This window comes from Saccostrea cucullata, unplaced genomic scaffold (assembly GCF_032062105.1).
Source record: "Saccostrea cucullata isolate Sc308-1 unplaced genomic scaffold, CSIRO_AGI_Scuc_v1 ctg1511, whole genome shotgun sequence".
In the NCBI taxonomy this organism is placed as follows: domain Eukaryota; kingdom Metazoa; phylum Mollusca; class Bivalvia; order Ostreida; family Ostreidae; genus Saccostrea; species Saccostrea cuccullata.
The window spans coordinates 117,992-129,689 of record NW_026920412.1 but is presented as its reverse complement, the minus strand read 5'-3'; the positions used below and the strand labels follow the sequence as shown (position 1 = coordinate 129,689).

Genomic DNA, 11,698 nt, shown 5'->3' with positions numbered 1-11,698 from the left:
CTTCAAAATATTATTACCCCTACAGTAATTAATCAATTTAGATTACATTGTGGTCTATGGAAACAAGCGTTTTTCTTATAAAAATTTAAATACTATAAATAAAAAAGATGCTATGGTGGAAAGATGTATATAATTATAAAGAATAGAAAAAAGGTTTAAAACACTTTTTAAGCAGGTAATTTTTTTAAAATAAATTTTATTGATTGAAACCCAAGGTGGATAACACTTTAAGGAGGGATCAAGCTAGAAAATTAAGACAGATCCCAGTCTCACATATTGAAACTAAAACGTAAAGCTTATGCCTCCCTATACTAAGTATCCAGTCAAGATATATCTGTTAATAAACCTATGTATAACAAAAGTATGATTTTTTTAATATGCATTCGATAATTTTTCATTTGTATTGAATCCGAGGATTGTTTACACATTATTAATTTCGTTTCAAATGGATTCATTGGTTAACTTTTCATGTTTTTTGTAATGTAGCGTAAAAATTAGCGTAATACGTTTTGGCTGAAGTGGCCTCAATTTTTTTGGTGGATGCCTATGTACATTTTCTTCACAGGGGGATTTGGGGTGGAAAATTTAATTTCATATCAGTGAAATATTCTGGAGAGGGACGTTAAACAGTATACAATCAATCAATGATTCAAATATCCTTTTAAAATTCACTTCCGGTCGCGTGATTTCCTGTCCTCAAAATGCGAAGTTATTATAGCTAGATCTCGTAAACGGTAAAAGATTACGACACCAAACTTATAAGAGTTGTAGATCTTTATGAGAAGGCAAATCCATTTAGGTTAACATCGTCCGCCGTCACTTCCGATGTCACAGGAAGCGATCAAATAAATCAAAAATTTCAACATTTCTTTATGGAACCTTTCTTAGTAATACATTACAGAATCTTTTTTCTAGTTTCGAAATATATCAGTCCCACTGGAAACAAAATCGACAACTTCCGGTTATGAGAGAAAATTTGCATAAATTGAGTATCATACTAAACCTTAAATATCTTATAAAAAGAGAATTTGAAATGATCTTCAGACATGTAATTCACACTGAAATGTGTAGAGTAACCTCAAATATCTTTTTGAAAATTTACTTCCGGTCACGTCAATTCTTGTTCTCAAAATGAAATGTTAACATTACAAGATCATCTCTTAAACTGTAAGAGATCAGGACATTAAACAAATAAAGCATAAAATGTGTCTGCCGTCATTTCTGGTCGTCACAAGAAGTGATAAAAAATTGAAAATGTTTTTTGTAAATGTTATTAAGACTATAATTGTCTAAAGTTATGTCGAGAATCTTGGTAAGTTCCGGCCGTTTGTTTTCCTGTATCGTTTTAAATAATATATGCCTTTTTAACATGGATAAAAGTCATTCATAAAAAGATAAATAGAGGAGAACGGAACCGTTTTGTTGCTGTAGCAACAAAAGTTTCTAATTTATTGGACTTTTTGTTAGAAATATATGTACATTTCTGGTATCTCTCCATTATATTATAAAAACAAAAATTTCAGTAAATTTAAAAATCAAACAGATTTTATGGATTGGCATTATTCGGCTTAGAGAGATAAAAGATGCTAGCTCTGAAAATAAAAATAAATCATTGGCATCAATTATATTTACTTGGGTATGAAAAGATGGATTTGGTTAAAAAGTAATCAAAGAGACTGATCAATAAGAATTTAACTTTAAACCAGACGGTCCCACAAAATAAATGCAGCTGCTACTTACTTGTTTATGAAAACATATATTTGGTTAGGGCAAAGAAGGAACCAATAGTATTGAACTGACCAGAGGTCAGATATTTACATAAATTAGCTACAACGAATAATATTTAAAGATTATGCAAAAAATTGGAAATTATTTTAAAAGTGCATCAGAAATTTAGGAAGAACCCAAGATCAGAAAAACAGTAATTAAAATTCAAATATAAATTTAAAGTAATTATTGCAAATATCGAAGAATTAACAAGTATGGAGATGTAAATCTATAAAGCTACACCTAGTATAAAACGAACGGCCGGGATAGACAGGATTTCAGTGGAAAGCTGAATCTTGACTGTCTTGGTTGCATTTTATACAGGTGAGATAATTTTCTAGACTTGCGCGGTTTTTGTCAAATTATTAAAATTTTCACATGGCTTAATTTAGTTACAGATTACAATCTTTTATATCATAACTAGTAATGTTAAGTATAATTTCTAGTATATTGTAACAAATTATTTACTGTAATCATAACAATTACAAATAGATTGTTTAATATAATAAAAAGTGGAAAGCTGAATCTTGACTGTCTTGGTTGCATTTTATACATGTTGGGTAACATCGCCACTCACCAACATGCAATTCATTACAATGTGGGTGTTTACTTGTTTTCTTGTATTTGGTTAGGAGGAAGAAGAAACCAATGAGATTGGAGTGACCAAAGTTCAGGTGTTTGGATAAATTAGTTACAACAAACAATAGTTATGCAAAAGATTGGAACTTATTTTAAAAGTGCATTAGAAATTGAAGAAGAATTCAAGGTTAGAATAATAGTAATAAAAATTCAAATCAAAAATTTAAAGTAATTTTTGCAAATTTCGAAGGAGATTCAAATATGGACATGTAAATCTACAAACGTAAACCTAGTATGAAATGAACGGCTGGGATAGTAAAGATTTCAGTGGACAGCTGAATCTTGACTGTCTTGGTTGCATTTTATACAGGTTGGGTAACATCGCCACTCCCCAACCATGGCAGCCGCTCTGGTCCACAAATTTAAAAGGAATTATTTAATAAAAAGAGAAAAGCGAAGCTGGGCTATCCCGGTACCTCCACAAGCCAAGCGAGTTTAGAAGGAGTTACAAATTGTCAGCGTCTTGTTCATATCTGGCCCATTGTCTGGCGTATCTTCAACAGAATCTATAATTTAATGAAATTCCAAACCAGTTGAATGATCGGGGTTCCCTATACGAGGATTATCCAGAAGTTTGCGGTATTGTTTTATAAAATTTAATCGTGATTTGGTGAAAGAAAACAACATTCATATTTATGATAATATAGAGTCATAATGCATCAATATTGAAAACCTTCAACAGATTCAAATAACCAATATAGTCACATGAGCTTTCTGAAAATGGATAGTCCTGAAGTCAGGGGTAGACGTCGACGTAACGTCAAGTTAGATATGTCACTTCACGTTATAGAAGCATCTCATTCTAATGTACGATTCAAATTCGTAATTCAACAAAAGACTACCCTTTTCTTCATTTTATTTCTCAAGAAAACCTGGGTATCCTCTTGCACCAACTTATCTTATTTTTCATTCATATCTAGAAATACTCTACATTGTTCCATATGATGTTCCAATTTCAATAGCAATGTCAAGAACACTTTGTTAGCCGACAACTTCCATTTACGCTTCAATTTGTCTTAGGGATAAACATTTAAAACAGAGCCTTATAAGGTGGTCACAACTTTAATCAACGTCCATGGAAGTTCTATATTTCTTAAATGTCTTACGTCACCAGAAAACCAGTAACTACGAGGGACGTTCAATAAATAATGCCATTAGCTCGATGACATACAACAGAGAAATTGTATGACATTAAGCTTGAGGTTCTCTCAATATTGAATCTTTAATGGATTGGTAACAGTTGATTTGACCAATTTTCATCGCATTATTTCATTGTTAGAAGCTGTAAAACAAGGGCTATTCGATACACTGCATTAAAACTCAATGGTCAAGAATCAGTAAAATAGAGTAAAATTGAAAACTTCATTTTAGAAACTGTAAAACTTATTAATATCCCAAAAATATATCAAATGAAAAATGTGAAATTTACAGCAACCAATGCTTGTTTTATACATACATAATTTAATTTTGTTTGTATTCTAGTCTTTCATTGGTTGATTACCAAAAAGGAACGCACATTATTTCTTAATAACCTGGTTTGGTATGGGGACACACTCCCTTGACAACCTGCTGAATTATCTATATCCATACAATCCCCTCATTTTCAGTCCTTGGAATTCATGGGAAATTCCAGATTTAGTAAATGCACATTTAACTTCAAACAGTAGCTCGATCTTTCCTCTTGTACACAAACATCATGGCTGTTTGATCTGTATATCAGTTATTACCTCCCCTTGTTTCATATCACTTCCGTTACTAGGGATGTATTATTGAGCGGCAAATTTGAACTCATAAAAAAGCAACACAATTGTTTAGTATTTTAAAATTAAATTATAAGTAATGACTCTTATTCTTGGCCAAATTATTCGATGATAATCTGGTTTGGGTCAGTTCACGCTTTTTTATAATCCGCTTCGCGGATTATAAAGCGTAATCTGACTAAAACCAGGTTATCATCGAATAATTGTGCCAAGAATTAGAGTCATTCCTTAAATAAATGGGTGGATTTCAATAAAGAAAAAAATATATAATAGGCATCAAAACTAGGTACCGTCCTTAGCAACAAGGACATACAATAACCAAAGTATATTTGCGAAATTTCAACAAATTATCACTGATTATGTTTTATTGACTTTAGGACACATAGCAAAATTGATAGACTTCATTTTGGGGTAGATCACATTGTTTAAAAGAAACATTTCATAGTAAAGAAGTTAAATACTCAAAAGTAACCCTATATTACGAAAAATAAGTTAAAACGACAGCGTGTAGGAATATCTAAACAATTATTTTAAAAAAATCAAAAATTGTACTTATCCACGTTTGTTTGAAATTGAAGGAGATAATGAAACTTGAATCCATTTTGCTTTAAACCCTCAAAACAAATTTACAATGAGACGCACTTGACAAATATACAAGGCCTAAGAATAGCAAAGACTTGCAAGAGAACAACAACAGTTTTATATGTTATTTTCTTAAATATTTTCCGTCTTGATGTGGGGGAGGAAGTTCAATTTCTGGTAAAGTCTATAAAATATTTTTTTTTTGCAAAAAATCATAAGGTTTACGAGAGGAAGGAAACAGAATGAGGAATCCACTACAATAAATTTCTTCATGACAGCGTCCAAACCCAGAGGCCATGAAGAGTAAATGAGTTTTGAGGATAAACAGAAGGTTTATGTTTTGTCACACCAACAACATTTGCCAGATCTTTCAAACTTTAACTTGTTTCATTTCCCAAACTTAAACAAAAGCAACAAGAAAGAAAAAAAAAACAAGTAGAGCAAATCATAAGATCTGCCATATTCCAGTATACGAAGGGTCATGCTCAAAAATGTTTTCTAAAAACAATTAGAAATTAAATAAAAATTTTACGGACATATGTTTTAATTAAAAGAGAATATTTTAGTTAAATCATGAAGACTAAGTCATAGACATATGTTTTTGTTTTTGTTTTTTTACGAGCCCTGATGACATTATTTATTGAATGTCCCTCGTACATGCATTTTTTCCCAGTGTATGTCAATAATGTACGCGTTTATAATAGAGTGATCCCGGGATTTTCACAAATTTTATGACTTGACCGAAATTTGATGTTGTCTAACAACTTTAAGACGGACAATAAATCATAAACTAATACACTAAATATCCAGTAAAATCAGTACAATTATCAAACAAAGATTCATAAAAGATCAAACAAGCGTAATAATAACATAATTTTTCCTTTTTTATCCCACATAGGACGGATTTATTCTCATTTCACGTATTAAGAATTAAAGTGATAATAAATGCCGTTATGTCTCCATGGCATTTCGAAACAACTGTTTCTGTGGCAACTGCCATAGAGTAAAAATCATAAATATTTTTTAAAAAAATTTCATTTAAAAAATTCAACATGTCTTTATTCTCATTTGTAGTTTTTAACCAATTTCACTTACATGTATAAATAAATAAAATATGAAGAAATTCCACGAACTTGTGGATCAACCTTCTTATATAAAATCAGCTGCAAGCTACTTACAAGCTACTTACATATCTCAATAATTGTATTATTAATTTGTATAAACATGAATGTCATCGGTTGGATAATTGATCGATTGAAGGACCTAGAAATCTGTACAGGCGACTTTTTTATTGGTATTTACTGACTGATCAACAACAATGGTTTCTTCAAGAAATAAAAAAGAAAATATTTAGTTCATATTAAGATTCTTAACTATATTTTGCGTGTTGCTTGCTTAACCTGATAATTTTCATTCTTCCCTTTTATTTTGTTGCATATGTAGACTCCTTGACAAGAATCACTCTCAACATTTCCATCGAAACATAAGGGGATAGATTTACTTTTTAAGTGTTCGTATTTAATTCAAATGATAATTAAAGAGTTTAGGAAAAAAACTTTATGAAAACACCTAAAATCAGGGTATAACCTACTTCCTGGTTCGGTCACACATAACAATCAGGTACAGGATTTATTTTTTTTTAAGAAAAAATGATGGCAGATTACCTTACATTTAAACATAAAAAATGAGGTTTTTTATTTCAGTAATATAAGAGGGATTATGCTACAAAATAAAAGCGAAATTCCAAGGGTAGTATGAATACTATCAACTTTCATTTTGATTCATCTGTAGCATACTGATATGAACAATATCAGTTTCTTTTTTTTTAAATGAAGAGATTTTGCCGACAAACAGAGATAAATTCCACATTTAAACTGGAACACATGATCAGATATATACGGATGTGTGGAGATTTGTTTCTGACCAAGTGATCTTAGTGGAGTAAAATAGTTAGAAATCTGCACTTTCACAAACGCCAGGTAGATTTTTTTATTTGTATGTATTTATGCCTTTGTATGTCCTTTTATTTTTTCAAAGTAATTGTAGTCATGTGCAATGCATTTTTTTTTCTTCTTATTTTCTTTCATAAAGTTATTTATCTTAATGCAACTTAAATATGTTTTGATTCCACAAAAAAATATATCCAATTTGTTTTGAAAGGAAACTTAATTTAGGTACTGTTTAACGGATAGCTATTAGCCGTGAAAATAGATATGCGATATTTGTGTATTCTTAAAGTGAAAATATCTGTCCCATATCAGTATAGAAATATATAAGCAATTTGTACAATTTATAACCGATTGCTTTTTTATCATCACTGATACAAATAGTGCATAATATACCTTCATCCTTTTTGCTTTTTATCTAAATTTATTCTATCGTCAATTGCGTTTAATTTACTTAGTCTCTGCATTTGATATCAAAAATGAAAAAAAAAATCTTTCTTTTTACCTCCAGAAGCAAATGATAATCATTTATTTTGTTCCAAAACCTATTATAGGCAAAGCGAGGTAGACGTTCTTCCGGTAGTTGACGTGAAATACTTTGAAGTCTAGCGTGGTTGTAGGACATGCCAAACGTTGCAATACTCGATCTTTTCCATTTGTGTTCTATGATATTTATTTATATTTTATGATCTTCTATTTTCCATTGAATTTTCTATTTTTTAAATTAATATTCGTTACTTTTCATTTGTATGATAAAAAAAAATCTCAATTTATATGGTTTTTTCCATTGCTTGTTTTTTCCTCATTGTATTGTAAGATTGCTTACTTTTATTCGATGATTTTTCAGTTGTATCGTGTTCTAGTGCGAATTATTTAGTTTGTTACGAAGGATTTCATTGATCAAGATTTATCCCCTCGTCTCAGGCCACGATCTGGAGTTTGCATTAGATCTTTCCCAGTATGGGAGAGAATTGTACATATTGGCCTTGATTTGCGACGATGGGTTTAGCATGTATCGTGTTGAAAATGAATGAGACGTTCCGAGTGCCCCTGAATAGCCACTCAGAGTTCCTCGGATGACTCGTACCTCGCAGCGGAGTCAGCCGAGGATTGCCGATTACTGAAAAGTAAACTGACTCCTATATGTATTTGCATGCATGTTAGAGAAAAACTATGACGATAAAAAAGTGAGCGCTGGCAGATTGCAAATAAATAATGTGTTCTTAGAAATCTTGTCCGAGAAGAATAAATAATTTGATCGTGACTGGTAGTACCCAAGACTGTTCCCCCTTTCAACCTCCCCTCCGGAGTTTTCTGGTTTGGGGTGATTTACTTTTACTTCTTTTCGCTGGTCATCTTGGACATGAATATTCTCTTCTGCATGGAAAGTGTAATAAATAATCTTATTCAACTAAATTTGCCATCCCCTCCCTCTGGAAAGTTTATCAATATTCACGTGAAAAATTTAGGCCACTTCAACCAAAACGTACCAAGCTTGTTTAAACACTGTATTGTAACCAATGAATATATTCGAAACGAAATTAATAAACAATATGTAAACAATCCTTGGACTCAGTACAAAGGAAAAATTATCGAGTACAAATAAAATAATTATACAATACAAAATCAATAAGAAATGATTCAATCCATATAAAAAATATAGAATGCAGATCAAAAAAAAATTACTAATCAAATGATATGTTTACAATACAAATAAAAATTATTCAATTCAAATAGAAAATTATGGAAAACAAATGGAAAAATATAGAATATGAATAAATTTCGTACAACACAAAGAAAAAAAGATATATAACACAAACGGAAACATAAAATAGAAATGGATAAGAACGAACATTGCAATGTTTGCCATATCACAGCACGTCATAGCTGAGATTTACGTAAGTGGTCGAAGAAAGACATTCTTTAAATGAGTAATACAGCGGACAAACATGTGCTTCCTATCATAGATTGTAATACGCTTTAATTGCAGTTGTACTTACACGCTAGATATAATACATTTACAATCCGTCCTGAATATAAGTGGACGATTAACAAAGAATAAAAAAACCTTGGAATTGTTTTTTTCTTTTCTTCGAATTTTAAGTACATGTGTACAATCCTGTTTAAATATGAAATCCCAATTTAATCTGACTGTTTATTTAATAATTGTAGAATGGGGAACTTTATTCTAAATGGACTTGGATTTCTTATAATTACCACATCAATACAAGTACAAGCATTGGACTGTTCGTCAGACAAACGCTGTGTGTGTCATAACATTAACGGACAAATATGGGCTAATTGTAAAAAACTCCGTCTTGAAACAGCACCGTCATTTAGTAGTGAAGTCATGGGAATAAATCTGGCTGACAACATACTCCAACGTTTTCCTACAAATCTTCCTTTAAATATCCTATATCTAGATGTCTCGAAAAATAATCTTATTAACGTAACAAAGGACTCACTAACCCGATATAGTAGGCTGAGAAATTTAAGTATTTCGGAAAACTTGCTTCATACGATTGAACTGGGTTCCTTTGCAAATTCTTCAGATTTAGTGCATCTTGACATTTCCGGTAATCAGGAACTGACTCTAGAGGTTATGCCGAACATATCAAGTGATTTAAGAAATTCTTCTTCCATTCGAGTATTAAATTTTGAGAAACTACAGTGTACATACGGAGTGAGTTTCATTATTAAAAGACATCACACAGCTTTCCTAAAGCATACACATTTAGAGGAACTAAACCTGGCTTATAATCGAATCAACAGCCTGGAATCGGGTGTTCTCACCGAGTTTCCAAAGTCACTAAAATATCTTAATCTAGCCAATAACGTACTCAGTTTTGGGATTTATCTGCTAGAATTTGGCGATTTATCTAATATTATCACTATCAATGCGAGTTTTCAGTCCTCTTTTCATCAAATGCGACTCATAGAATTTTTCACAAGCTGCAAAGATACAAAGCCGGGCCAATGTGCGAATTTAACAGAAAACCAAAATGGGGAAACGACAGTTAAAAAGCGAATAAATTTAACTTTACAAACACAAGTAAATATAACAGTCTTCCTTCCACCCAACTTAAAAACGTTATACTTTCACGATAATCTGTACAAAATGACTCTTCAAAACTTTGTTTTCAAATCTGTTAAAGCACCTGTGTTGTCAAGAATTTATTTTCAAAACAACATAATCTATGAATTAAATGGTCCCATAACCGGCATAGAAAGTGTCTTTCATGCAGATTTCTCAAATAATTTTTGCAGCTATATTTCGCCATGGTTTTTCAAAGATTTGAAAAATATATCTTACCTCGATCTTTCCAAAAATGCTCTAGGTGAGAATCTGGAAAATGATGTTGAGGGAGAAATTTTTCAGAATCTGTTCATATTGAAAACTTTGAACCTAACACGAAACAGAATTGTACGACTTCCTATTAAAGTATTTCGGAACCTCATGCAACTGGAAAATCTTAACCTCAGTTTCAATTCCTTGAGTAAGTTTACAGTACCAGTCAGTCATATGAATCGCTTGTCTCACCTTGACCTCTCCAATAACCAGATATCATCCTTGAGTAGAGAAACAAGAGACATGTTAGATGCAATTTCCCAAAGGAACATTCTGTCATTGAACCTGAAGGGCAACGAACTGAGATGCGACTGTGAGACCTTGGATTTTGTGAAATGGATTATAAGTTCAAAGAATATTAATTTTCTTCATTTTGATGAATATGTGTGCTTTTCTTCAAATTCCTCAGGGATTCCATTCTCAGAGATCGAAAACCGTCTTCAGATGTTGGAAAAACAGTGTTCCTCGTACACTCTTATTATCGTCATTATGACGTCATTAACAATCGTTGTCTTGACAATCACCATCAGCCGTATTCTTTACAGATATAGATGGAAACTGAGGTATATGTATTATGTGGCGAGGGAAAATTATAAAATTAATGTTTACAGACCAGATGCCCTGCCAAACGCGTCGTATCACTTTGATGCATTCGTTTCTTATGCTGATGAAGACAGAGTGTTCGTCATCAACCTCGTGAAGCACTTGGAAAGGGAATTCAATTTAAGGTTGTGCATACACCAACGTGATTTCATCCCTGGAACAGGCATAGCAGACAATATCACCAATGCCATTCATAATAGCAGGAAAACCTTCTGTATTATTACGTCACATTTTCTAGATTCATACTGGTGCATGTTTGAACTAAATATGGCACGCATGGAGGCCATTTATTCCCGAAACGGTGAAAATATTTTGTTTTTGGTTGCGCTAGAGAAAGACGTAATGAAAAAAATACCATTTTCATTCATGGATTTGATCGAATCAAAATCGTACATAGAATTCCCGGAGGGCGGGGACGACGAGGAAGTAACAGCCTTTAGATCAAAGCTAGCAGATACGCTCAGACAATCGATTTAGTTCTTTTAATATCAATTCTCTATAAAAATCAAAATCTTAAATAGGGTCGTGGACATGACATGTCTCCGATTTAGCTGAAATTCACACCATTTACTACAATTGGCATACCTTTAATAAATATGATGTTAAAGTCTAACTTTTCAATTTGGTTGCCATGGTAACAAGGATGTTATATTTAGAACACTCCAATTAAGCAAATTTTGCTCTGTTTTAGATTAAATTAGTGCACATTCAATAAATTAGTGAAAATTCACATGAAAATTATATTCTCTGAGCTCATATTACTTAAATCTGAGAAATAAATTTCATTCAAGATATTTGAATGGAGATTTAGCGAATTTTCATCACAGCATTAAGGCTGTTAGCAAATTGGCAATTTGCCAACTTTGTCTTTTTTAGTCATATTCAATGAAATTTTTCACCATTTTGACAACTGATATATTTGAAACCATGTATCATTAAATAAACTATATATTCTAAGGTTTTATGAGAATAAAAAAAATTAATGGGTAAATCAAAAACTTTCTAGAAATTATTGCATGAAAATTGGCAATTTGCCAAATTTGCTTTTTTAA

The 11,698-nt window shown here is 31.7% G+C and overlaps 1 protein-coding gene across 1 annotated transcript; it reads left to right on the top strand.

Moving 5' to 3' along the window:
- Positions 1-6,556: 6,556 nt before the first annotated feature.
- LOC134248818 (toll-like receptor 4) lies at positions 6,557-11,123 on the top strand. The gene is made up of 2 exons (XM_062731199.1): positions 6,557-6,727; positions 8,867-11,123. The coding sequence occupies exon 2, from the start codon at positions 8,868-8,870 to the stop codon at positions 11,121-11,123; it is 2,256 nt and encodes a 751-aa protein (XP_062587183.1). The 5' UTR covers positions 6,557-6,727; position 8,867.
- Positions 11,124-11,698: the final 575 nt, after the last annotated feature.

Excerpts from the sequence above, each read along its gene's own strand:
- LOC134248818 (XM_062731199.1), top strand. The coding sequence starts at position 8,868 with ATGGGGAACTTTATTCTAAATGGACTTGGATTTCTTATAATTACCACA.